At 47.6% G+C, this 27,759-nt stretch overlaps 1 protein-coding gene across 1 annotated transcript; it reads left to right on the forward strand.

Annotated features, from left to right (window-relative positions):
* Positions 1–2,661: 2,661 nt before the first annotated feature.
* Positions 2,662–24,450, forward strand: PRCC (proline rich mitotic checkpoint control factor). Its single transcript, XM_057727006.1, has 7 exons — positions 2,662–3,414; positions 12,594–12,641; positions 15,046–15,612; positions 17,935–18,030; positions 19,704–19,847; positions 22,175–22,240; positions 24,004–24,450. The coding sequence occupies exons 1-7, from the start codon at positions 2,944–2,946 to the stop codon at positions 24,088–24,090; spliced, it is 1,479 nt and encodes a 492-aa protein (XP_057582989.1). The 5' UTR covers positions 2,662–2,943; the 3' UTR covers positions 24,091–24,450.
* Positions 24,451–27,759: the final 3,309 nt, after the last annotated feature.

Below are 27,759 nucleotides of genomic sequence, written 5' to 3' on the forward strand. Positions count from 1 at the left end.
TTTATAACTGTTATTACTGCTTCTGAATAGGTAATACATGCACAAGTTACAAATTTCTAAAGGTATAAAGGAGTAAGCAGTGAGAAATATATCCCCTTCCCACCTTCCCACCCCATCCTAAAGTTTCTTTTTTTTTTAATATCTAAATTTATTTATTTAATTTTGGCTGTGTTGGGTCTTCATTGCCGCACATCGGCTTTCTCTAGTTGTGGCGATCAGGGGCTACTCTTCGTTGCAGTATACGGGCTTCTCATTGCGGTGGCTTCTCTTGCTGTGGAGCATGGGCTTTAGGTGCGCGGGCTTCAGCAGTTGTGATTCGCGGGCTCTTGAGCACAGGCTCAGTAGTTGTGGCGCAAGGGCTTAGTTGCTCCGCAGCGTGTGGGATCTTCCCGGACCAGGGATCAAACCCGTGTCCCCTGCATTGGCAGGAGGAATTCTTAACCACTGCGCCACCAGGGAAGTCCCTGTCCTAAAGTTTCTATTATCAATTTCTTGCATGAAAACAACCTTTTGAGGACAGGGTATCTACCTATTAAGGTAAATCATTAATCTTTACAGTAAAAGGACCTTGCTTAGAAAATATTTGTGAAAAAAAGACAGATCTCTGCGCTTTCGGGGTGTCTCTTCACTGCAAGGCAGCAAGATGTGTTGACCAGGAACAAGGACAGTTATTTCCCTTTGAAAGTTTCCTATTCTCTTAGGGTTCTAAATCATTTTACTGTATGTTAATATCAAATGTTTCTCACAGAAGTATGGTAGGGCTCCTTCATACTCTGTCTATTTTTCAAGGGGAAAGGGAGCCTCAGAGAAGAGAAGTGACTGCCCAAAGTCGCCAGAAAGTAGGTTGGGGAACCTAGGTTTGAGAAGCTGGTATTAGACGTCAGCATCGTGCAAAGCATACCAGCTGTGAGGTAGAGACTGGAAGGCCTAGTTTCTCAGTATGATCCTCCTTGCACCTGCTTCGCAATCAACCGAGGAGTTTCTTCAATGCTCAGACTTCTGGGCCCTGCCCCACACCTCCTGAAGAGGAATCTCTTAGGCTGGAATTCAGAAATTTGTATTTTTAAGACGTTTTCCCAGTGATCTTAAGCACCCTAAAGTTTAAGAATTAGTGGGGAGAAGAAAGCTCTGGGCATCCAGAGCAGGGAGCAAACACATTTAAGCAAACAGATGGAGAAGGCAACGTATGAGTGTGTTGGTGAAGGCAGGGTGCGATTTAGACAAGTGGAGAAAGTGGGAAGGAGGGGCATAGCAGGCCTGTCTAAGGGAGGATTCACGCTGGGCTTTCACTGTCCCTCTTTTTTGTTGCCGCCATCATTGCTCCGCTTGTCATCCATTCCATCTTCCTCTTTAGCCTCTTCCCCAAACCTCAACAGTCTTTATGGGCTGAGCTCAGCAGAACCTTCTGCTCTGGGAATAGGCAGATGGAGCCCACATAGAGGTGGTCTGGCATATACAGGACACGCACAAAGCTGACAAGTAGAGGGCACCCAGTCACAGGCAGATGGGAAGGGGCAAAGATGAATATACAAGAACAGGACGCAAAGTTACAGGTGGACGGGGAAGGACAGCTGCAGAATCAAGGGCAGACATATATGAGCTGGGAAATGACACACATAAACATGGATGTATATAAAAGGCAGTCACAGAGACGGATTAACAAGGTCACACGCAAAGGCACAACAAATACCGGGTACAGACATGACACAGATACAAAGGACATATGCAGATAGGGATGGACTCGGGTGATGCCTCAAATCTGTGAAGGGCTGAGGGGAAGGGATTAACCTCAAGTACCAGGCTCTGCCTTCCAGGGCCCTGCGCATCTTTCTGTCTCACTGCAGAGTGAGGTCAGGACCCAGGCTGGCAGGGCTAGGTGTGCTCCTGGATGTGCACCTTGGTTAAGGTGAGGGAAATCACTTACTCCCTCTTATGTCACATTTATTTCAGCTGTCAGATGTTTTTATTTATTTTTTAAGCTTTTTATTGGAATATAATTGCTTTACACTGTTGTGTCAGTTTTTGCTGTACAACAAAGTGAATCCGCTGTATTTATACATATATCCCCATATCCCCTCCCTCCCGCGACTCATTCCCACCCTCCCTATCCCAGCCCTCTAAGTCATCATATGTTTTTAAGTAGGCCTGAAGTCTTGCTCGCAGCCCAATTTCCTACAGGTCTCTCGGGTCCTGGCTCTTCTTGGGGTGTTTTATTCCAACTAGGGATTTCAGTGGACTCGGGAGCTTCATCAGTTTACTTACAGATCACTTTCCCTTTAAGCTATTTCCCGCCCCCATACCGCCACCTTCCCAGACTCCCTCTCATTCCCTACATCACTTGCAGTTTCTAAGAGCACTACGTCTCCCATGAATCTTAGCGCCCAAACAGCTGCCTTAGGGAACTTCAAGTACCGAAATGCTCTCTTATCCATCTCCGTGACTACCACGGTGACCGATGGGGCTTGTAGTTACCTAGGAATTGTCATGAGACCCCCACAAAAAACTACTCATCCCAGGAGCCCTCGTGTCAGAGGCGGGTTTAGCTCCTGTCTTTCTCCGCAACCCTTAATCCGTCCTCGGACTCCAACTCCCGCCGTGCCTTGCGCTGAGCTGCCTGCGGCGTAGAATGGTGCTGCGGCCAAAGTGTTCTCTGGGAGTTGTAGTTTTTATGTTGGTGAGGCGAGGAGGAGGCGGAGTGACTCGGCGGCCATTAGCTGTGTGTGGTTGCCCGGGACTAGGAGCTTAAGTGAAGAGGGAAGCCTTATTCGGTGGAAACCAACTGTGGGCATGGGCTTCTGCCGGGGCTAGCCGTAGAGTACGGAGAAGGCGGGCTTTTTGGTTCCCTGCCCCGCCGAGTGGCGGGGCCCACTAAGGCCTCCGGACATCCCCGGTCTCAAGTAGGCCTCGTCTGCCGGCAAGGGCGCCCCAAAGGCGGGAGGCGCCATGTCGCTGGTTGCTTACGCCAGCAGCGATGAGAGTGAGCCGGATGAGGCTGAGCCGGAGCCGGAGGAGGAGGAGGAGGCGGCGGCCCCTACACCTGGGCCCACTTTGGGGGGCTTGTTCGCGTCTCTTCCCGCGCCCAAGGGTCCGGCCTTGCTGCCTCCGCCCCCCCAGATGCTGGCCCCAGCCTTTGCCCCGCCGTTGTTGCTGCCCCCACCCACCGGAGACCCCCGGCTCCAGCCTCCTCCCCCCTTGCCCTTCGGCCTGGGAGGCTTCCCCCCACCTCCAGGCGTGAGCCCGGCTGAAGCGGCGGGAGTTGGGGAGGGGCTGGGATTGGGGCTGCCCTCGCCCCGAGGCCCTGGCCTCAGTCTGCCCCCTCCTATCGGCGGTGCCGGGCCCCCGCTGGGGCTTCCCAAGCCAAAGAAGAGGACAGAGCCGGTGAAGATTGCGGCGCCGCAGCTGCATAAGGGGGATGTGAGTATCCGGGAAGGGCACCCCCACTCTGTCCATTGGGTTTGGGCATGGGCTCAGCTGTAGGAGGGACTTGTGGCGATGCCGAGACTCCCTCCTATAAATGCATACGTTGATTCCGGACCACTCGATTCTTGGCACAGTGCGATTCATGGAGCTGAAGTCTGCCAGCGCTGGGGAGGTAGGGCATTTGTGCATGCGGGTTTCTCCAGGCTGGACTCGCCTGCAGAAGGGTCAGTACCGTCACCTGGCACTGACAGGCCCAGGCCTAGGGACACTTGGTTCTACTCCCCCTTGTTGCATCTTCACCGCAGGCCAGGTTTTGTTCGTTTTGTTTTGCTTTTTTCTTTTTCCTCTCTCTCTTATACTGAGAACAGCATAAAATCTGACACCTGAAGAGGTAACAGGAGACAGGATTCCTGAGCCCTTGCTGAACAGTCAGGACTAACCTTTTCCTCTGCCTCTGAACTGAAAAGCATCAGGGTCTGAACGAGAAGGATAGGATTGCTGGATTCTGTTTTTGAGGGGAGTTGGGGAAGAAATTGAGTTAAGTACAGATCATTTGTCAGGCATTGGCCCTTTCCTTCAATTGTTACAGAATTCTGGGAGATGACATTCTGATTTTTACAGTTGAGAAACAGGTGTCCAGCATGTAAGTCTTACCTAGCAAAGGGCAGAGTGAAGATTAAGGGTTTATCTGAACTCCAGGCCTGTGCCTCAGTTTCATCATTTAGGTGTTTCTCAAGCCTAGATGAATTAGGACATTTGGGTCCTAGAAAAGGCAACCAAGCTCTTGTCATTTTCTGAGTGTTGTATCAGAAAAATTGAAGGTCTTCTCTGGAATGAGCGCTTTGGGGATTAAAGGAGACAGCCTTGGGGCAGGTAATACTTCAGAGTTATCCAAAGTTCTTTCCATTGTCTCTTATCTAAAAGATTATTTGGTCAGTCCCTGGCTCTCCTTTGGTAACCTTTGAGAGAAGCTGATTCTTGCCCTTGCTTTTCTTCAGACTTCTGACTGCCCGGAGGCTGTTTCTGTTCTTTCCCCCAGATGTCCTAATGTTCTCTCCCTCACCTCTTTCAAATCTTGGTTTAAGAAAACATGTTCTCAGGACTTCCTAGCCGACCTGTTTAAATTGCAACTTCCTGTCACACACTCCTCCCCACCCCACTTCTTTCATTTTTCTCCATAGCACCATCATCTAAAATACTTTATCACCATCTAACATAGTGTGTATTTTATTTGCCTTTCTCCTTTTGCTAGTATACAAGCTCCATGAAGGTGGGGCTTATTGTTTATTTTCTTCACTGCTCTATCTCTTGTGGTTAAAACAGGGTCCGCACATAGTGAGTACTCCCTAAATATCTTGAGTGAATGCACGCAAATGAATATGGATTCTTTACAGAAGGAGGTTCCAGAATCTACCTCCCGACCTTGTTCTGAACTTTTTTCCGTATTGTTTCCCCCTTCTTTCTCTCCTGAGCCTGTCATTCCTAAGTTTAGGTTCCCCCAAAGCCTTCTGTTGCTGCACTGAAACTTAGTTTGGTCTTGATTTTACCTGGAACAAAGGCACGTCCTTGAGTGGGATGGAGGAAGATGGGTTCATTTTGGGGGGGCATCCTCTTTTCACAGTTTTCTCCCCCAGTTTTCTCTCAGGCTAATTGTGATACATGGGGGAAGATGGCACTTTGAGCTAGCCTGCCTCCCTCCACAGTGACAGTGAAAAGACTCATTTTTAGGTCTGCAAAGGTAGCATTAGGAAAAGTTGCTGGTAGTTGCTGTAAAATCTCCCATTTAGGCTGGCTGAAGGGGCAGAAAACTCTGAGGACTTCTAACCATCCCTCCTTTGTACGTATAAGTCACTAAATTTCAGAGGTGAGTCATGACGTGGATAATTAAAATAAAGTCAGATCCTAGCCCTTAGCTGGTTCAATTTCCCATTTTTGTTCTCTGAACATATAATTTCTGGGAAAGGTAGCCCAAGAGAGTTCCAAGATGATTAGGTGAGGGTGACCTTCGCCTTTGAGATAGTCGTGGTTCTAAGGCCCTGTGGTTCTAAGCTCTATGTCTTATGCTTATTGGGCTCTCAGTAAACATTTGAGTGAGTGAATTAGGTCTGCTTGAATAATTTCTCTTTAGGGTTTGGTGCTGAAGTAGAAGTAATTAACTCTGAATATTCATTCATTCATTTGTTCGTTCAATATTGAGCTGCTTCTCTGTGCCTGGAGCTAAGAGTACAGTAGTGAACATGATGGACCCTGTCAAAAAAGGAGCTTGTGGTCTGTGGGGGGAGATTGACAAGGAAACAGATTTTAGGTCAAGTCAGAGAAGAACCATGATAGAGCTGGTGCCGTGGGAACACTCCTCTGGGGCACTAGTCCAGTCCAGAAGCTGGGGAGGCTTCCAGGAGGTGATGCTGTCTAAACTTCAGAGATAAGACAGATAAGCAGGAGGTAGCCAGAGAAAGAGGCAGTGGAGAGGAGCACATCAGGCAGGGGAACCGAATGTACAAAAGCGCAGAGGTGAGAGAGAATGAATATGGTTTGGGGGAACCTTTAGTAAGGCACCGTGGCTGGGACACGTGGATGGGCGGGGCAGTGATGAGAGATGAGGCTAGAGAGAAGGAGGCTGAGGCCAGATGCTGATGGGCCTTGGGTACCATGCCAAGGCCTTTGTACATAATTCTAGGGTAGTGAAGAGCCCTTGAAGTCTGAGCAGGAATTCTCTCATCACAGGGTGCTGAAAGATCTGGAGGGAGCAAGACTGGCAGAGAGAGTGTGACAGATGATGGTGGCCTGGATAAGGGAGTAGTGGGGGATGGAGAGAACCGGAGGCTCCAGGTCTTTTTCTGAGGTAGAAGTGATAAGACGAGGAAATTGATTGGATGTCATGGGTGAAGGAGAGGATTCAAGGCTGACCCCCTGCCTTTCAGCTCAGGCAGCTGGGAGGGTCATGGTGCCATTTATTTAGGGAATAGAGAGGCAGAGCAGGTTGGGGATTAGTTAGATTTAATTGGTTGCAAGTATGAGAAACTGCTCCAGGCTAGCTTAAATGGAAATGTGTCATAAATACACTACATAAATATACTAAGGTACTGGACTTTCTCACTTTCTGAGATGGCCCACTCTGTCTGTGGAGTGTGTTTCTCTCTAAATAAATTCACTTCATACCTATCAAAAAAAGAAAAAAAAATTTGTATATACACTGAGGTACCTTGGAAGGGGCCTGGAATCAGGAATTGGAGATCTTTCGGGGACCCACACAGCTTCTCTTTGCACATTTGATTCATTCTTTGTCTGCAGACCAGTTTCCACTTCTTCACTTTGGTTGCTGGTGAAAGATGGCCATCCATACTTCCTTGGTTTTTAGTTCCTTCCTTTTAGTGATTGGTCCAGATTGCCTGACAGTCTTAGTCCCAGTTCTGGTTTTCCAGGAGAGAGAATATGACTGGTTTGATTTGGGGAAGCTCATCCGTCAGCTGCACTCAGGGGACGGGGTAGTATCAAATTCTCTCTGCAGGTGCCCTGCAGAATCAAAGTCAGCCAGCTTTTGATGTATGTGAGGAATCAGGAGTGGTCCATAAAGTGAGGAGTCATCCTGTCCTTTTCCCTTCTTACTGTTCTTTTTCTGAACAGTGGTTAATTGTTGATTTTTCAGGCTTAGGGGATGCAGACTTCTAAAATTAGGATACCAAAAAAAACAAAATAAGAAGTTTACTGTAAGAGTTTTCTGCCATATAATGTACATTCTAACAGAAAGAAATTTTAGGGTTATCTGGATTAGTTTGAACCATCCTTTCAGATTGTGTACCCAGGTGGTGGAAGATTTGAAGTTATGAGATTGAGATTTCACTAATTTTGCTCATTTCTGTTAACCGAGTAATGAAGAGTTGACTGCAGTGGATTTAGCCAAGATTTAGCCCTAGGTAGAAAGGGAAGGAGGAGTGCACTGACACTTGTAGGGCACCTGTGTGGTGTCTGACACTGTGCTGGGCACTTCAATGACTCTGTAAGCTCTAAGTGTTACCCCTAGTTTACAGGTGAGGAGATAGGAATTTAGAGACCAGCGCTAAAATCACAGTTTGGGAGTAGGGGAAGTCGTATTTGCACCCAGGTGTGTTCTTCTCCTTTCTACCATAGTGCCTACCGAAAAAGATGGAAGCACCTTGAGCAACCAGAATTATGAAAGTGATACAGTGAGGAGTGCAAAAGTGGCAGAGAAAATGATGTCTTAACTGAAGGGCAGATGTAAGAACCTATTTGAGATCAAAGGGTAAAAAAGTTGACGACTCTAGCTAATTGGGATGATAGCAGAGAGGAGTGTAGAAGTGATTAGAGTTTGGAGCCTAGGAGTGGGGGAGTCTGTGCTTGGGCCCTGATTTTCTTCTTGGCTCCTGGCCCTGGCAACTAGTGATTGCTTTTTGGAGAGGGAGTCTGTCAGACCCAGAGCCTGGAAAGATAAGAGGGAGGCTGCCATGGGGAATGAGGCTCTGATAGATTAGCAGATCCCACTGGGCCTGGCTTAATGGAAAATGTCTGTTTCCGTTCTTGCCCAGCAGTCTCAGGGTGTGTGTGTCTTGTCACTCTTGGCAGCTGGAACAGAGAGGACAGTGGTGGCCATTGAGGCTCGGGCTCTTATGAGGCCAAGAGGAAATACAATACTTTCTTCTTAAGAGACACAACTGGTTTGTGTCTTTAAAACCCAGGAGTGCCTGTTCTGGCCTGGCAAGCTTCTCCCAGCCCTGGGTGCTCCTGTATCTCTAGCATCACCCTTCTTTCTGGGTCTGATTGCACAGACCCCTCAGATCGCCGTTCACTGGTCTTTAGCACTCATGAGGAGTTGACTCTGCAGCCTCCATTTAATATACTCCCGCGGAAAACAGTTTGGCAGGTCCTCAAAAAGTTAGAGTTACCATATGATCTAGCAGTTTGACTCCACGGTGAAAAGAATTGAAAACAGGGACTCAGATACTTGTTTGCCAGTGTTCGTAGCAGCACTACTCACAGTGGCCAAAAGGTGGCAACAACTCAAGTTTCCATCAACAAATGAGTGGATAAACAAAGTGTGGTATATACATACAATGGAATATTATTCAGCCTTAAAAAGGAATGCAGTCTGTTACATGCTACAACATGGATGGACTTTGCAGACATCATGCTAAGTAAAATAAGCTAGACACAGAAGGACACCAGTTGTATGATTCCCTTTGTATGAGGCACCTGGAGTAGGCAAATTCAGAGATAGAAAGAGTAGAGGTTACTGGGGGCTGGGGAGTGGGGAATTATTATTTAATAGGTACAGAGTTTCTGTTTGGGATGATAAAAAGTTCTGGAAATAGTGGTGATGGTTATACCATATTGTGAATGTACTTAATGCCACTGAATTGTACATTTTATAAATGGTTAAAACAATAACTTTATGTTATATATGTTTTACCATCAAGGAAGTTCTCCTTGTGTCTTAGGCTAAGCCCATTGCCTCTAGCTGGTTCCTGATAGAAGCTGAATTAATTTTCCTTTTCAATGCTCCAAGTCAGCTGTCTCACCCTCACCCTCAACCCCCACCCCAGCCTGTGACTGGAGAATACATGGCACATCTTTCAGCTTATGGATTACTCGTCTCCTCCATTTTTGGTACCCTGAACCAAAAATTTTTTTGTTTGCGGTATTTGGATAATTCCTTGCTGAGCTTTCCTTTTGTTTCCGGTTAGTTTTCATTCAGGCCCCACATGCCCGTAAGTGCTTTGAGTGGCATCTAAACCTCTTTTCATAGTGAACCAGTGAGTTCTGCGTTTCCAAGCTCTTTGGTGGCTAAAATTAGTTCAAGGGACAAGAGGTGGTTGTCGTCCTGTTTCCCCACCCTCCCTGTGGCCCTGGGTGCATTACTGAATATCTTGGAGCCCTGTTTGTCAGCTTTAAGAGGTAAAGATTTATTTTTAGCCCCCTCTCAAAGATGAATAGGCATGACTTAAGAAGCGTTTAGGGGCTCAGCACATTTTTTGAGGGTCTTAGTGTTCTGTTTTAGGGAGTCTGTCATATTTTGTGCCCCTCATGAGATGGTTTGTATTGGGGTTCAGTAGATTAGTACAAGGTGTTCAGAGGGAGAAGGTGATTGCGTGTAGCCATAGCAGTCCTCTAAATCAGGAATTAATAAGGTGTTCCTAAAGTCTCTGTACTGTGTGTGTGAGTGTGTGTGTGTGTGTGTGTGCTTTTAAATTTTAAACTTAGGTTGACAGTATAATGGAAACAATCTGTGACATTTAAGGAAAAATTGAATTTTCTTCCCACAGCTGATCTGGCCTTCAATTCTATTAGCTGTAGGACAGTTTGCTTACACTTTCAAAGTAGCCACTTTTTGTTTGTTACAGGATCTGAAAAACAAAAATATGCTTGTATGGTTTTATAAATGTAATTGTCTTAAACTTGATAAAGTTTTATTTTCAGATTGTTTCCATCGGACGTATTGCCTTAGATGTTAAAGTTTAAACGTGCCTGGGGACTTCATGAAAACCTTGTATACTCCAGAGTGAGGTGGTTCTTTGTGGTCTGCTGGAAAGGAGAAAAGTTTTCTTAGTCCAAAGACAAGGGAAATGGTCAGTAGCCCCTGAGGCAGTGGGAGTTTGGAACAGAGAGAAAAGGTCAAAAATGCTAGGGTGTTTGGGGCTTAAGATTTTTTTCTTCGGTTATGTTTGACATCTTGGCAGACCAGAGAGAATAATAATTCTTGAACTCTGTTAAGAATTTTAGTTGATATGCATTTTCATGGATAGTAGCTCACGCAGTTTGTAGAACATCGTGACGTGGATAAGTGTTATTTCTAACTGAGGCTTGGGGGGTTAAATGACTCTCTGGGGATCCTCCCTGCAAATGAGTGGCAAAGCTGAGATTCAAACCTGTGTTTCTGATTTTGTACCTTGTGCTCTCAGCTGTATCATGTGGGATCTAGTAGATCTGATCAGTGTGGACCTCAGGCCTGGACACACACAGGCAGCTCAGCATGGTGTCGCTGCAAAAGCGTGGGAGCCTGAACTGATTCAGGTCCTGGTTCTGCTGTGTACTAGCAATTATTTAACCTGAGCCTTACTTTCCTTACCTGTGAAGTTGAGAAAATAATGCCTACCTGGAAATTTTACCATCAGGATTGAGTAAAAAGATTGTGAGTAAATTGCCTACACATAGTAACTACTCAGCAAATGACTGTCCTGTCCTTTACTGTCCTTTCTCTTACCCCTACATTTAAGTTCCAAGACAGATTTCTCTTATAGGTTTCTTTATACTACACTTGGCAGCAGTTAGTACTAAAATCATTGTATACTGGCTCCGGGGAGGTCATATTGAACTGTGTAAGGTAGGGCCTTTGCTGTCAGAGTAAAGGCGAGAATCCACACATGAAAAATGTACCATTTACAGAGCGAGCACAGATGAATTGTTAGCATGATGCCACCCCAGACAAGGGAATAATGTAGGGACACAGAGTGAAAAAGAGCAAGGGGAGCTTCTTTAGGAAGACATCAGGAATTTTGAGTCAGGAGGTACAGAGTGCAGACTGACAGGGGAGAGAGAGGGGGCAGTGACCCAGGTGGGGAAGGGGGAGTGGTAAGGTGGGGGACTCACGGGAAAGAAAGCACAGAGGGAGGGTCAGCCAGTTCTTTGGGGGGCTGTTGGAACCACACTTGATGCCCTTATCTTTCTAGTGCCTTTATCACAGTTACTTGGGTACTTGTCATTCTTCTTACTGGACTGTAAAGTTTCTTGAGGGCAGGGACTTTTTTCATGTCACGACACACAAGAAAATCTTTGAAGCACAGTAGGGGAAGTGGTACAGGCTGTGCCTCTGGAAACCAGTGGGCCAGGACTACCTGCTCCAAGCCCTGCCCGATACCCTGTGGGCTGAGTGGATCAATGTCGTCATAGTACCTGTAGCCCAGCCATAGGACATCAGTTTGGAAGCTCTGCTGCAGGACCTGGCACAGTGTCTTGCATACAATAGGTTCTGAGTAATGATGATCAAAAGGTCCTCATAGCAGACAAATCCAAAAAGGAACTTGTGGAATTTGCTGGTGGTTCAGTGGTTAAGACCCCGCACTTCCACTGCAGAGGGCATAGATTAGATCCCTGGTCGGGGAACTAAGATCTTGCATGCCACGCAGTGTGGCCAAAAAAAATAAATAAATACAAATAAAATGGGAAAAAACCCACAAAAAAACCCAAAAGGAACTTGTGAGATACGAGGGTCAGTTGAGAAAGACAGGCAGAGGATTTGAGTTCTTTAGAATCCTGGAGATGAATAGGATCTTAGATTCCTGCTTAATCACCTTTATTTACAGATGCCCCAAACCAGGATCCTGAGAATAAATGGAAAACTTAAGGTTCTCCATTTGGATATTAATTTTTTTTAATAGAATGTTAAAGCTTGCTCTTCTTATGCCTTGCATCTTTCTGGTAGTTGGAGATGCTGAGGAACTGGGATTGAGCTGAAAGTGTAGACATTTTTCAGGATGAGCGCTTGTATTAGAAACGGTCCTGATGAGTCAGTGGGATAACACAGATGAGCTCTCTTCTTGCCCCAAATTTTCCGTCATCATTTGTCCGCCTTCTTCCTGGACACAAACAACTCTGTCTGGCAGACAATAGATCATACTTGGAATGGATTTCTCCAATGGCTTTGACCTTTAATGCCTCATAGAAGAGTAGTTAACACACCGCTTAATCCCACCGGAGTTCCGCAGCCCTGTGGTTATGTAGTCTATATAAGTGGTTTTAGAAGTGAAGCTGAGATTGGGTGAGATTGTGGGCCAAATCCCATTCATCTTCTGGTGGACAGATTTATAGGTAGAAGAATGGGTATAGCTTTTTCTTTCCACCAAAGACTGAAGGGGAGGAAGTCATCTTAATTTAAAGCACTGGAAATTGATGCCAGGAAGGCTGTGCAACAGGTCTGGGGTGTGGGAGTGAGTGACCAGGGGGTGGTCCATGCACACCTCCCTCTCTGAAGCTGTTTGGGAGCAGGAAGGAAGCTCTGCTCTTTGGCTGGCCCTGGGGGGTGTGCGCCTCTCATGCAGAGGAGGGGCCCAGACAGGATGATGGCCCCTGTTGTCCAGTCCTTTATTTGTGCTGCTTTTAATGTGAGTGCTTCTCCATTGACCTTAAACAGTGAGGCCTTATTCCGTTTCTTTTTCTCTTAGTCAGATTCCGAGGAAGATGAACCCACAAAGAAGAAAACTGTCCTTCAGGTAAGCTTTGTGACATAATAGAAGCCATTTCTTCTCCCATATTGCTTCCTGAAAGACGGGAGATTTTCAAATCAGGTTTAGAGCAAATGCAAGTATTTGAGGACTAACATCAGACCTTGTGCTTCTCTACCCTCTCCTCACTGTTCCCTGGCTTTAGTGCACTGGTGTTGCCTCTCCTAGGGGACAGGTGTGGTAGGGAGATGAATTGGAACTCAGTTTGGTTCATTACATTGCAGATGGAAGGGTTATGGAGGAAGGGTAGAATAAACAGATTGGTCAAAATGATGTTATGGAACATCTGAGCTTTAAAATTATCCATCTTCTCCCTGTCTCATCTTTAACCTGGGAAAGAAACACTTAAATAGCACTTACCAGGCACTAAGTGCTATACCAGTGTTTAGCTGATTTAATCCCCTTAATAGTGCCTAAGTCACATCATCCCTATGTTACATATGAGGAAAACGAGAGCTTGAGGAAGTTGCCCAAGGTCAGACAACTAGCGGGGATTCAGCAGAGCTGGGGTTCAGACTGAGGCATTCTGACTGTAGAGTCCAAGCTCTTACCTGCTGCCTTTGGCTGCTGCTGCGTCATCAAGACCAGAAGTCCTTTATCAGATGGGGCTGGGAGATGATCTCGCTGCTGTTTCCCTTTCCCCTTGCCCCAGTGCCTTTATTCTGGCTCCCAGGAGTTTCTTCCTGTTCAGCTCCATACTCGGTGATTTATACGCTCTCTGACCTCATGTTGATTATATGCCTCAGGAAGAGCAAAAGCAAAAGCGGTCCTGCCTTTATAAGGTTGTTGTCTCACGACTCAGGTATATGACGCTGAAGTTGCCCCTTCCCCTGACTCTGTTAAAGTGGCACTTCCACCACTGGGAGGTCTTAGAAGGACACAGTCATGTGGAAGTTAGAAAGATAACTGGTGAGAGTGATGTTGCGTCCATATTTGTGGTGGGTGATGGAGGAGTAATCATGGAAGATACTGATTTGCTGAGACTGAACGAACGAAGCCAGTCGTTCCCTGTTATCAGAATGGCTTCCTGGAGGAGGTGGACTGGCAACTAAAGACATGGGAGGACACTGGCTCAGACGGCACCCAGGAGTAAAAAGCAGTCTTCCAGATGGTAGGAAGAGATGAGTGCATAGAGAAACTCCGAGCTGTTGAGGCAGAGTGTGGACCTAGCGCTGCAAAGGGATGTAACAATGATCCCAGATGTATCTGAGAAGTCAAACACTTTGAAGGTAGCCTGAGAGATGTGCTCCACCTGCCACCTCGGTCTGTTTTTTATGAGCTGAGCCTCTGGGGTCCAACAGGCTGGAATGACCCAAATCTGTGAACAACAGGGAGACAGACAGCAGGGAGGAGAAGAGCCCATTTTCTGGATGAACAGTTCTGCCTGGCTTGCTTGACTCAAAGGTCTTACTTTACTCATTCTGGGCGTTTCTTGGCTGAGAGGGCTGAAGTACATGATTACGCCAGGGAAGTGACACAGTGACCTTATTCCATTCTCCTTTATCAAACGGACACCTCCCTCAGTCCTACAGTCAGGTCAAGCTGGCCCTGTAGCACAGGGAAAGCAGAATTTGAGAGCTTCTTATGAGTAATAGCAACTCTGGATGGGCTTAGGAACTCTGGGTAGCCTGAGCCAATTAGCTTACAAATTGATAAGTAAAATGCTTGACTCTGGCATAAACAAGCTGAATATACCATGTCTGTAGGGCTTTCCTTGGGTGGGGGAGGGAACTCTCGGTGGTATGAGTGTCTTTTTTGGACAGAGCCTTGCTCTTGACTTCGAGTGGCAATCCAAAGGAAGCAGGGAGTTCCCATGTTATGAGGAACCTCCAGGACATAGAGCTTCAGTGATCAGCTGGAGAGAGCCCTGGGCTTTTTGGGAAGAAGGATGATGTATTTGTCAAATGTATCATATTTGCAAAAAAATCAGAGTCAGGGAAGGCTTTGTGGCAGAGGGCAGAGGAGCTGAGTTGAGATGGATGAGGAGAACAGGGATGACAGCTTTCCTTGGAGAAGTGGACAGCAGGGGGTTGGGAGAAGTGGACTGCAGAAGGGCCTGAGGTAGGAGGAGTCAAGTCCAGTTTATTTTATCTTATTTTTAAGAACTTTTATGGAGATACAGTTGACATACAGTAAACTGCATATATTTAAAGTGAACAATTTGATATTTTTTTTCTTATTAGTAATGTATATATGGCAATCCCAATCTCCCAGTTCATCCAATCCAGTCCAGTTTAGGTCACCTTAGTGGGAGGAAGTAAGACAGAAACAGGGCTGGTAAGATTTTAGGCTAGAGCATGTCTGTAATGCTTGTTTTTAATGTCAGTGGTATGTATCATAACATCTCACTTGTCATCTTTCTTCCTTCCTTACCCAACCCTGGGCTCACCAGGGATCCAGTGAGGGGACTGGTTTGTCCGCCTTGCTTCCCCAACCTAAAAACCTGACTGTGAAAGAGACTAACAGGTTGCTCCTGCCCCATGCCTTCTCCCGGAAACCCTTGGATGGCTCCTCTGACACTAAGCCCTCCAGACAGGCTTCTAAGACCAAGCCCTCTTCTCTTGCCCCTGTTGTGGGCACCACAACCACCACTCCGTCGCCCTCTGCTATCAAGGCTGCCGCCAAGAGTGCTGCCCTGCAGGTGACGAAGCAGATCACGCAGGAGGAGGACGACAGTGATGAGGAAGTAGCGCCCGAGAACTTTTTCTCCCTCCCTGAGACGGCCGAGCCACCTGGAGTTGAGCCATACCCTTACCCCATTCCCACTGTCCCTGAAGAGCTGCCTCCAGGCACGGAACCAGAGCCGGCCTTCCAGGACGATGCAGCCAACGCCCCCTTGGAATTCAAGATGGCAGCAGGCCCGCGTGGGGCCCCTTGGATGCCTAAGCCTGGGGACGACTACAGCTACAGTCAGTTTCCCACACGTGGCGATGCCAGTGCCGCTGGTGCTTACTATCAGGTGGGCAGGAGGCGAGGAGGGCAGGCTGGGAACGTTGGCGCACGGCAGTCAGGAGAGCCTTGAGAGCCTTGAGCCAGTCACGTGGCCTCTGTGACATCACTTTGGCTGAATTAGTGAATCTTCCGACGTCTTGGTTTTCCTACACCCCTCAGGCCTCAAAACACACTACCTTTATGCTGAACCATACTGACCTCAGATTGCCTGAGTCTGACTGGTCGAAACGCATAATTGACCCCTGACCCCTTTAATCTGAAAGAATGTCACTGTAGGAGCTGATGAGAGGTGTAGGGAGAAGGTGGAAGAGGAGCAGTCTCTAGTCTTAGAGATCCCAGGTAGCCTCTGCAAATGGGGGTGAGGAGGCCAAAGAAATTATGGCATTGACTCCTGGATAGCTGTGAGTCCAAGAAGATTTAGGAGGTGGGGAGTGCTGAGGACACAGGAGGGAACGGGGAAGAGGGACTGCAGAGGAAAGGAGGGAATCTGGAGAGTTGAATGTGAAAGGGAGTGAGGAGAATGGTGAGAGGCCTCGGCTGAGTCACAGGAAGTTGAAAGGACTGAGGCAAGTCCCTGGAGAGAAGACTCTGGGGGACCATAGTGTGGGCTGAGATGGAGAATGGGGTTTGAGGGTGGTTTGGAGTTTGAATCTCAGACTGTATGGGTCTGGGCAAATTACTTAACTGCCTCTCTGAGTTTCAGACTCCTCAGCTCTAAAATGGGAAGAATGCTAGCAGCTTCAGGGTTGCTAGTAGTAGGTAGAATTACATTGGTTTAGCGCAGTGTCTGCAGCATAGCAGATGCTCAGTGAGTGGTTATGATAACTTTTTATTCAAATGTTATTCGGAAGAGCCATTTAATTTGTTCTGTGTGGCCTCAGAGAGTGAGAATATATGAGGCCAGGTTGTAAATAGGTTTAAGAAAGACCTTTCCAGTGGTCAGAGCTTCCTTAGATGGAGAGGGCTCCCAGGAGTTCGGGGACTCACAGCAGTGGTGGTGGTTGAACAGAGGCAGCTGGCTGGTCCTGTGGCTGGGCAGCTGTGGGGGTTTCCTGCCCGTGCCATGGTTGCAAGACTTCAGTCTCCATCAACCACTGTGATTCTCTGAATGGTCAGTGTTAATCTTATCTACAGTCTAGGCCTGTGTAGGGGACCATGGTGGGTGGGCTTTGAGGGGACTCTGTTCTGATCAAAGACTTGGGAAACTATTTGCCGTTAAACCTGGTTGTGTCTTGCAGACTGATCCAGGGACAGTGTATCTCCCCTCAAGGTTGTTAGAAGGAAGGAGGAAGATGAGTGTTTTGACCTCTTTAGCAGAAAAAAAAAAAAAAAAATCTGAGAAACCACTAGTTTACATCCAGCCAGTGAATAAGTTGGAATTCTTTATGCAGTTATAAACACCACTGAGGTAGTCTGTGCAAATTAAAGCACTTTAAATATACCAGGGGCCCTGCAATTTAAGCATATGTTATTTTCAATACTTTTAATGAAAATTAATGCTTTAATTACTCTGGGGTTTTGTGTATTATTTTTGGTCAGTATTAAACCTTAATTTTCATATAACTCACTATAAAATGAATGTTCTTAGAGGAGCATTTCTTGGCGTTTTGGGCAAAGGTGGAAGAATTTAGAAAAAGCGCCTGCAGGGAGGAAACCATTTCTCAGCCCTGTGGCTGCCTGACTCGGCCACAGTGGGGGCCTTGCCCCTGCCTTCACCCCTCTTCCTCTAGGGTCCACAGCAACATCGGGACAGCTCTCCTCTAAAGGGCAGTCATCCATTCCTGAACTAAAAATCTGGTGATGCACACCTGGCTTGTTCCCAGCTTTGCAAATTCCATACCACCCTCATAGTGGTGTGTTTTTATCAGAGATCTGCAGCCTCCCCACCGGCTACAGGAGGGCGCCTGTGCTCAGGGCCGCTCGATAGGACGAGGAGCAGGAACAGCGTGCCTCACGCCCTCTCACCTCTGCTCACACGGGAGCTTCCGGGGACCTAATGAGCAGGAGGGGCAGGGCTGAGGCACGATAGAGGTCAGGGGTGGGAATCACCCTTGGGAAGCCGCCGAGGGAGCAGGTGTAAATTGAAGCAGGGGAGAACGTCCTTATTCTTTTCTCTCTTCCCTAAAAAATATCCATCTGTCTGGATGGTGCAGATCAGAAAACACTCTGGTTCTTGAGTTGTAGGGTAGGTCCTTAGGATCTGTGCGTTCACCTGGTGCACATGAGGGGTCTGTAGTGGCGGGTCAGCACTGCCTCTTGGCTGAGGGTTTTCTTTGTCGCCTCGCCACTGTGCCTTCAGCTGGTGTGTTTTTTCCCTCCTTGACTGCAGGATTATTACAGTGGTGGCTACTATCCCGCACAGGACCCGGCTCTGGTCCCCCCGCAGGAAATTGCCCCAGATGCCTCCTTCATCGATGACGAAGCAGTAAGTTAACAAAACACAAGCGACCGTCTTTGACCCCTGGGCATCACGTTTCAAATCTGAAGCTAAAGGAAATTCTTCTTCTTTTTTTTTTAACTGTATTCATTTAGGATTAGGTTTGGCAACATATAATTGAGAAACTTCAAGCAATAATGGCTTATGTAAGGGAAGTTAACTCTTTTCTTCATAAAAGAAGGCTAGAGGTAGGCAGGCCAGGGCTGGTATGACAGCTCCACGAAGTTGTCAGGGATCCAGTCCCCTTCTGAGCCTGACTTTGCCCATCCCTAGGTTGTGACCTTTATTCTTACAGTCAAGTGATAAGAGTAAGAATGTAGCTAAGGCCACTGCCATCATTACTGCAGAGCAGGCAGCAGAGTGGAGAAAGGACGTCAGCTCCGCTTTTAGGAGACTTCCTGAAAGTTCCTAAGAACACTTCCCCTTCTGTCTTTTTGACTAGAACCTGATCACATGGCCATGTCTAGTTGCAGGGAAATGTAGTCTTTTCATTGGGTGGTAATGTGCCCAGCCAAAATGTCGGGTTCACTCACGCTGATGGGGAAGGGGAGAGCAGCCACAGGAAAGAAACCCCTTGTTTCACATCACTGTATTGCCTGCTGCTGACCTGCTCCCCAGCTGAGCAGAAGGCAAGGTGAAAACCCCACGTCTTGCGGCCATCTGGTCACATTCAGGAGATAAAGTATTCCATCTGTAGGGAGGTCACAGCCTGTTAGGAGTGGGTTAGAGAAATAGGGGATGCTATCTCTTTGCATGCAAGTTCTTATAAAAATAACTTTCTTCTCATCTTTTCACAGAAAGGTGTCCATCCCTTTGCAAACTTCTGCCTGTGGTTAATACTGTGTTCATCCACTCCCCTGTGTATATCCTCCTTGACGAGCTTAGTCGTTAGGTCCTTTTTGTTCTAAGCCTAGGAGGCAGCAAAGAGCTCATCCAGTGGCAAAAGTCAGCTTCTCATCGATAGAGTGACATCAGGAGGCCTTGCTAATGCTCAGATCACAACCTGGGTCTCCCTGCACGTTTCTGAGTGTTCTTGAGTTTAATTCCCCTTCACCCACACTCCTAGGCATATCTGGTGACTTGTGGGGTGATAATTATTTTTTTTTTTAGGAGGAGGAAAGAGTAGCAGTCTCCTAGAGAATTTGCTAGGCCTTTTTTTGAGGCTTTCTCTCTCCCCATCTCTACATTCTCCTTCTCTAATGTCTGGTCTGTTGTGAGGTCTGCTGATTTGGTGTTACTGAACCAATGAGAAGGAACAGACACGTTAAAAGAACCAATTTTCAGAAGAGAAATCCTAGGGGTTTTTTGTTTGTTTGTATTCTTAATTTGAAAATAGTATGCAGTCCTTTTAGGCAAATACAGTTTATAAATAATTTGGGTACAGATTCCTGCCAGTGATTCTCTGCACTCACGTGTGTTTGGGAGTATGTTTTGGCCTCCTTTCTCTGATGCCAGGAGAACTTCTGAGAAGTAGCCTTCCACCTGGCATAAAGGCCACTTAGGAGGTGGCATGGTGAAATGAAAGGACATATGACATAGAATTAAGGGTGCAGAGGAATTGGGGAGCCCCCAAGCCATTCTGTAAACTCTGGATCTTTGGTGACCCCTCCTGATCCCCTACCCAGACCCCACACTCCTGAATTTTTTCCCCCCTTTTCCAGTTTAAGCGGCTGCAGGGCAAAAGGAACCGAGGGAGGGAGGAAATCAACTTTGTGGAGATCAAAGGTGATGACCAGCTCAGTGGGGCGCAGCAGTGGATGACCAAGTCATTGACAGAAGAGAAAACCATGAAGTCATTCAGCAAAGTAAGTGGGAAAGGTCCATTGGGTGGCCAGCTCAGGAGTCCCCAAAGCAAAATCTGCCCCCACCCCCAATGGTTACTGTCCCAGCACCTTTAGCAAACACCTGTTCACCTTGGTACTGGAGTGTAGGACAGGCTTCCTAGATAAAGCTCCTGCCTTACTTTGCTCTACATCTGGATGGTGGAGTCTGGTTACTGAGATTGGACAGTTGAAACCGTTTCCTAACCTGCAGTTGGGAAGATCTCTGATATGTCTGGCTCCTTCCTGGCTGGACAGAATCCACAGTTGCTCTTCCCGTTCCCTGCAGTTATACCCCCTCTCCATCCTGTTAAGTTGGGACCTAGCACAGCACAGCTTTGAGGTGTGGGCACCACAGAGCCTCAGACGTCCTGGGGTCCTAGGTTCTGACGTGCACGCCCGTCTCTCGCCTTTGTTTCCATGGTTTATCGTCGCCAGCTGTGGTCTTTTCAGATGCTTTATTCCTCACATATCCCACACCACACTCCTGCCTTCTCTGTGCTAGTTTTCTTCAGTCAGTATGACGAACATCTCTTCACCTCGTAGCTGAGTACAGCAAATGTGGACATTTATGAGCCTGCCACGGGGGGGAAAGTGTGGGGAAGCCCTGGATTATAGCCCAGCACCAGCAAGGCCAAGGTCGGGCATTTTATTCCCTTCTTCCCCTCCATTTTCTTTGCTGTGTTCTGTGGCCACAGATGGCCATCTGAGCCCCAGCCATTTGTTTTAACTGAATGCTGGTGGTCATACAGGACAGAGCGAAGGATTGTGGTTAGATGAGCATAGATCCATCACTGTTTACTGGAAAAACCACTTAGGAGAGCATGCTGTACTAACTTGTGGGTCGGGAAGCATCATCACATAGTAATAGCGGCTGTTGTTAGTGCTCACCATGGACCAGGAGTGGAGCTGTATGTTTTATGTCTGTCATATTTAACTTTCATATTAAATGACATGAAATAGCATCAAGGAATTGGAGTTTGCTGTTTTCCCAGGTCTAAGTTTTTTTTCCATCATCTCATTGTATTGAGCTAGATTTAAAAAAGAGAGAGATACAGTTCCTGTCCTTGAGGGGTTTACAGTGTAGTTGAGAAAAAGAGATTTAAGGACACTTGAGTGTAAGTGATTATGGTGCAAATTGATTACATAAGTGCTGAGGAGACTCCAGAGAGGAGTTTTGGGAGTTGGGTGGGGCTGATTAGGAAGCTTCTAGTCTGAGACAACACTGGCAGAGGACAGGAAAACCGCAGAATGAAAGCCCAGACCAATATAAACTTTGACAGTAAATCATTTGCATCAAAGTTTGGTTAGGGGTTCAGTGCAGTTACGGGTGGAGGCTGGAAGATTGGAGAGAGGGGGTGACTGTGAAAATCTGATTCCAGGGAAGCTGTTTGCTGGCACTTACTAGGATGAGGGAGTAGGGTTTCAGCCAGAGGTGATTGATGGGAGAGAGCTTGGTAAGCAGTAGGTAGGAGATAGGCTAGACATCTGGCCTGACTGGGGAGAAGTGGACAGAGATGAAGAAGGCCTAAAGGGGAGATGGGGAGAGGGGGGTGGTGAGAAGGTCTGGAGGGCAGGAGGGAAGAAGGGAGGAAGGTCTCCTGGACCCTGGCACTTAAGCTGTTTTAGACTGACTGCAGACAGTAAGGCTGGTATCAAGTATCCACTGTGGACAGAGTCCCATGCTTGGTGCTGGGGGTGGGGTGGGGGTTACCAAAGACATAGTAGACAGTCCTGACCTCAAAGTATTTCCAGTCTAATGGGGATATTAGCTGGCTATTTTAGGCAAGTGTTCTGAGCTTGGGATTTTTGTATAATGGCTTTATTAAAAGTAACTGTTGTGTAAGTATATAGACAGAAAAACAGTTCCAAGCTGACTTTTTCCTCCTAGGATTTGGGCTGTGTAGTTGGTTTCTTCTCTTTCTTTCTTTTTTTTTTTTGGCTGCGTTGGGCCTTCGTTGCTGCGTGTGGGCTTCCTCTAGTTGTGGTGAATGGGGGCTCCTCTTCTTTGTGGTGTGCGGGCTTCTAATTGTGGTGGCTTCTCTTGTTGTGGAGCATGGGCTCTAGGTGTATGGGCGTCAGTAGTTGCAGCACGTGGGCTCAGTAGTTGTGGTGCGTGGGCTTAGTTGTTCTGCAGCGTGTGGGATCGGATCGAACCCGTGTCCCCTGCATTGGCAGGTTGATACCTTAACACTGTGTCACCAGGTAAGTCCTGTAGTTGCTTTCTTAATATCCAACCTTGTCTCCTCAGGGCACATGAGAAACTTCCACTTTTCTTTCTGTGGGTTAATGATTGTTTTCTTCCCTTGCAGAAGAAAGGTGAGCAGCCAACAGGCCAGCAGCGGCGGAAACACCAGATCACGTATCTGATTCATCAGGTGAGAGGGCTAAGGGCCCTGGCCTGCCAGGCAGGATCCCTGTAAACCTGGGGATTTGAAGGCTGAGATCTAGACTAGAAGCCTCTGCCAGGGACCAGCTTCCAGCAGGCGCCCTCCCCAGTTCTCCCTATGGCCACTAGGTGGGGATGTGTCCTTTAGAATTCATCCGTCTCTCTTCAGATAAGACTCAAATAAATAAGGGTGCTTGGAATAAACTCTGTAAGTGAAAATTCAGATATTCAAAACATAAAGATACGAGGGGAGTGAAATGGTTTATCATAGGATTCTTTTAAATAGTAAGTTTATCTGATAATTTAAAAAATGATTAAAAAAATTGATTCAGCTTTTAGCAAAACATCTACCTCATGAGGCAGTTGGTTTTATGTTCTCCATTTCTGTGGCAGCAAACATCAGTGCAAATAGTTCAAAATTACAGATAATCCAAAAATGCCTTTTAGAATTAGAATATGTCTTGGTATTTATTTGGTAAGATCTGGCAGCTTTCAAATATTCATTGACTCATTAAATATCTTTTTGAGACCTAATGTACTAAATGCTGTCAAGGGTGCAGATAGGAATAAGACTCTTTCCTGGCCATTTCCCTGGGGAGTGTATTCGCTGGTTGGTGATTTCTGTGGCAGACTTGCTTTGCTGTTCTTATATTTTCACCTTCCTTTTCAGGGACTCCTTTGTACCCTTACCCTGTCTTTTTTTTTTTTTTTTTTTTTTTTATTTATTTATTTATTTTGGCTGCTCCGGGTCTCAGTTGAGGCACGAGAGATCTTCGTTGCGGCATGTTTAGTTGTCACATGTGGACTTCTTAGTTGTGGCATGCATGTGGGATCTAGTTCCCCGACCAGGGATCAAACCCAGGCCCCCTGCATCTGGAGTGTGGAGTCTTACCCACTGGACCACCAGGAAAGTCCCACCCTTACCCTATCTTGTTATTTGTAGGGAAAGAATTTGAGGGTAGGGTCTTCTAACATTTTTTTACATTTGTTTTTATTCTTTAATTAATTAATGTTTTTGCTTGCTGCTTCCCTGTAGGGCCTTTTTTTAAACCCAAACTCTTAGCACCCCACCCCAGGAGAAATGAGCAGGCATCAGCTAACTTGTGGGAGTGGCGTTGAGGAGGCCATTTTCTAGGGTGGTGCTTGTACATTCCCAGAATGCAGTGTAGAGCCAGGAGTTGTCATGGTCAGAAGGGGAAAGCATTAATTTCTAGTACCTTCCAGTCAATTTTTCACAGCTTCAATTTATACTTTAAAGTGGTGTGAGTTTCTAGGGTACCATATACACTATATTCAGCACAATAGCAAAACTGTGGCTCCTGACTAAGTTATCATTGGTTGGTATCCTGTTTGACCTGTCCAAGTCTTCGATGCTGTCTTCTCCCACTTGGCTGGTTAGGTATCCAAGGCAGCCCATTGTCTTCCTTTCAGATGCCAAATTCAAGTTCTCATTTGTCCATTTCCCACTTGAGCATTTCAGTTTTAATTCTAACTGATGAAGGACCAGGATTTTTGAGTCTTTATTCTGCTTAAACCCTATTAGCTCCCCAAAGAGATGGTTTTCCTTTGCTTTCTCAGGGTCTTCCCCTTCTGCTTGAATACGAGAAAATTAAATGTTTAAGGAATTTGCTTTTTCCTCATAATTGTTTTGATGGGAGAAAGATTTTAAATTGTGACGTGCACAGAGGCGAGAGAAAAACTGTTTCTCAGAACCTTTGTGTGACTCTCGCCTGCCTTCTCTTCCTTGCACAGGCTAAGGAGCGGGAGCTGGAACTGAAGAACACCTGGTCGGAGAACAAGCTCAGCCGCCGGCAGACCCAAGCCAAATATGGGTTCTAGGGCTCTGGACCTGAGTGCCCCCTGGATCTCCTGCAGCCCAGCTGGCCCGGCCCCCAGCTTCATCTCTGGGACCCCAGCTGTTCCAAGCCCCAGGATCTCTTTCCCTGAGGACCCAGGCCTCGCCTCTGCGAGAATGAACATATTTGATAGATTTTTCTTAACAAAAATTAGAAAATTTAGCTCCTTTCTGTCTTGGAGCTAGCAAAGACTCAAGTGATGCCTCAGAAGGGGCTCTGAGTTCTTGAGTGGGAGTTTTGCTCCCTGTCGGGTGTGATGAAATGTTGAACCCCTCCCTCCATCTTTTTTTTTTTTTTTTTAAACCAGGGGTGTCTGTTGAAATAAAACATTCAGTCTGACAGACGCTGCCCGCCCTGACCCTTTTCCTGCTTTTAAGTGAGGTCTCTTTTTTTCCTTTTTTTGGGACTGCTCATTTGTTATCCTGTCCTTGGTCTCAGTATTTACCTTGTGTAAAGCAACCTTCAAACTATCATGAGCTGCCTCATGGTTACTTTGCATTTTTTCTGAGTACGCACCATCCTAACTGGGGTCATGGCCACTGACGACTCTAGGAACTGTATGTACAGTTTTGTGTGGGACGGGGGCCTGTAATCCCAAATATGGAAGATATTGCTGATCTCAGGTATCTTTGAAGACTGGGAGAAGTCAAGGAGATTGTTGCTGTGACAGGAAAGAGGCGCTGGACATGAAAAAGTGGTGAAGTGTCTGTCCCCAAAGATGATTCAGATTTATACTGGCAGTCATCGGCCTGGACTGGTTGGGAGCTTTGCATAGAGCTTGGGGTCTCTATGATCTCCTTGGAGACTTCTGGACTCCTAGCTTTTTGCTTGAGAGGGAGGGCCTGGGTGGGTGGGTGGATTGGAAAGGGAGATGGCAGGGTCTGTGGACTTGAGGTAGCTGTAGGGCACTCTGGTGCCCAGGAGCCACAAGATAGGTGGCGTGATTCCTCCTTCACGGAGCAGGGTTCCAGAAGAAATGGGAGATACCGGGTATCGGTCACAAAGTAGCGTGCACATCCCATCCTACTGTGAACACTGCTGAAACATGTCACTGAGGGTGCTGGGATGCCAGTAGGACTTAACTGCAGGGGCTTCCTGCAGGAAGGGAGCGTTAAACCCTTGCAAGAAGAAAGGCCTTGGGCACCAGGCAGAGGAGTACTGACTGGACGAAGAGGCCTGACTCTAGTCGTTGCAGGTTCTGAATGGGGAAAACACTGGGAGGAATTGATGTTTGACAGTCCTGGTGACAGAGAGGAAGGCTAAGGCCAGAGTGCGTGGTGGGGACTTGGGGATGAGAAGGAAGTGAGGAATCTTACTGTGTTTCTGGTCTTGTGGGCTGGGGTACATTGAGTCTGTTTCTCATTAAGTACAGAGGAGGGTTTCATCACTTACAGGAAAACCACCCGCTTATCTGAAATCTGACCTACTTGGGGTTGGAGCCAGACAGGGCTCCTGCATCCCACAGGGACACCCGGGCTGTAGTTGTCCAAGTCAGCGCATCCAGCCAGCCTTCAGCAAGGAGCGTTAGTCTGGACCACCACTCCCACCATCCACAGGTGCACTGAGGGCTGAGGTCTCCCCTGTGGGGGGGGTCATAGTGAGGTGAGGTGCTGAGGTAGACTCAGCAGGGCCCCAGAGTTTGAGGTCCTACAGAGTCTAGTGCTCTTTCTGTATCCAGTACGCTGTTGATGGCAGCCCTGCCCTCCTGAGTTGCCACACTCCTGGGATTCAGCAGTTCAACGTTCTCATTTTAGGGGCTGCATTACGATGGAGCTCGAAGTGCTCTGGGTTGGGAGGAAAGGCATGGTGGGCTGGAGAGTCCTGGAGTCTTCTGGGAACAGACAGAGTTAAGCCAAGTATCTTTCAGCTTCCTCTTGCCTCCTACCTCCTTTGCTTCTCTGCAAATAGGATTAAGCCATTTTGTTATAGCCGCTTTTTACTCCTAGGAAAGGTGACGTTTTATGTGGTGGTTAGAATTTCCTGGTCACCAAGAGAAATACAAGTTAGGAAATGGACAGACTTTATTTGGGAGGGCTTCCTGAGGTAATTACCTCATGTTCTGATAAACAGGAAAGAAGACAGGGATGAGGGAGAGGGAAGGAGGAATAAGGAGTGATAACTTCTCTAAAGTTGCCATGGCAGCAACAGCTAAGGGACTGGGTAGGGGTGAAGGCCTTGGTCAGAAATGGATCCAAATGGCCTAGAAGGTGTTGGAGGGGCCAGGGCAAAGCCCAGGTGTGCAATGCTGCATTGACCAGGACAACGGAGCTGAGGACGCTGAGGTTCACAAGGAGCAGACTTAGAAGCTGCACAGAGATGGCACAGCTGTCACAAAGAGGGGGCTTCAGCTCTGAACCCTGGGCAGGGACCCGGCCGGGTCTTCGCCCCAGCGGGGTGCTGGGCTTGTCCAAGAAGCCGCAGTCTGTTGAGGGGATGGTTGAAGTTCTGTGGGGCCTGGGAAAGTGGCAAGGGTGCTGGAATGCTCTGCTGTCTGCTCCCAACCTATTTTTTTTTACCCCCTCTCCTGCTCAGCTTTTTTTCAGGTGGGGACAGATGTTCTAAGGCCAGTAGAGATAGTTGAGGGTGGGGCCTCAGTGATGCCTGGCCCCCAGTCCTCCTTAAGTGGGTTCATGGGGACTGATGTGCTGTAGAATCGGGATAGCTGAGGTTGAGGGTTTAATAGCTTCTCAGCCCCCTGCCTCTGCCCTGGTCCCCTGAGCCAGAGTTACAGGGTACCTTATTGAGACTGTCTACTGCCTTAGCTGAGGGAGCTGATAGGATAAAGGGAACAGCTTAAGGGAGACAGGAGCAGGGAGAGAAAAAAAAAGAGGCCTCAAGGTCGGCCATGGTGCTGAAAGGGCTGGAACCAGAGGAGAAAGCTGGAATCTTCACTTGCAGCAAGGCTTCCTGCAGGCTCTGAACGGGATCTGGGGCTCGGGGTAGGAGACTCTCTTTGATTTAAGAAGGGGCTAAGCTAGAGAGAGCCCTCCCTAGAGGAAGCAGGAGAGATGTCATAACCAAGGGAGCCTGAGTCAGCTGGGAAATGCCCTCCCCCTCTGGCCGAGGGTTCTCTGTCGAGGCAGGGCAACCTGCTCAGCACAGTCGCTAGGCTCTCCTTCCTGTGCTGGTTACTCAACTTCTCCAGCCTGAGGTCTCACCGTAGCCTCAGGCCTCCAGAGGGTGAAATCGGCAGGACGGTGCGGGGGTGCCCATGGCTGTGGTGGGGAGAAGGGAGGCTCTACCACCTTGGTCGGCAGGGCTGGGCCTGGAGCTGGAGCCCTCAGGAGGACTGGGGCCTCATCCTTGGGCCTGGGAAGGACCCTACGGTATAAGGGGGGGCATTGGATTGGGATGGCAAGATCTGGTTCTGACTACTTCCAGTTTGCTGTCACCTCCCCTCTCTAGACCTCAGTTTCTTATTTGGTTGAACCAAAACGTCAGTCACAAAGGGTCTGAAGTCCCTTCTAGCGCCAGCCGCCCTGCTGTGCCATGCCCCTTGAGTGCATGGTCTCTGATCTGTATAGCAGCCCTGTGGGCAAAGCATTATCTCCATTTCAAAGGAATGTAGGGAACAGTGATGCAGAAAAGTATTCCCTGTTAAAGCTTGGGCAGCTTGTTAGCAAAGAGCCACGACAGGAAGCCAGGGTTCCTG

Source organism: Hippopotamus amphibius, chromosome 1 (assembly GCF_030028045.1).
Source record: "Hippopotamus amphibius kiboko isolate mHipAmp2 chromosome 1, mHipAmp2.hap2, whole genome shotgun sequence".
NCBI lineage: Eukaryota > Metazoa > Chordata > Mammalia > Artiodactyla > Hippopotamidae > Hippopotamus > Hippopotamus amphibius.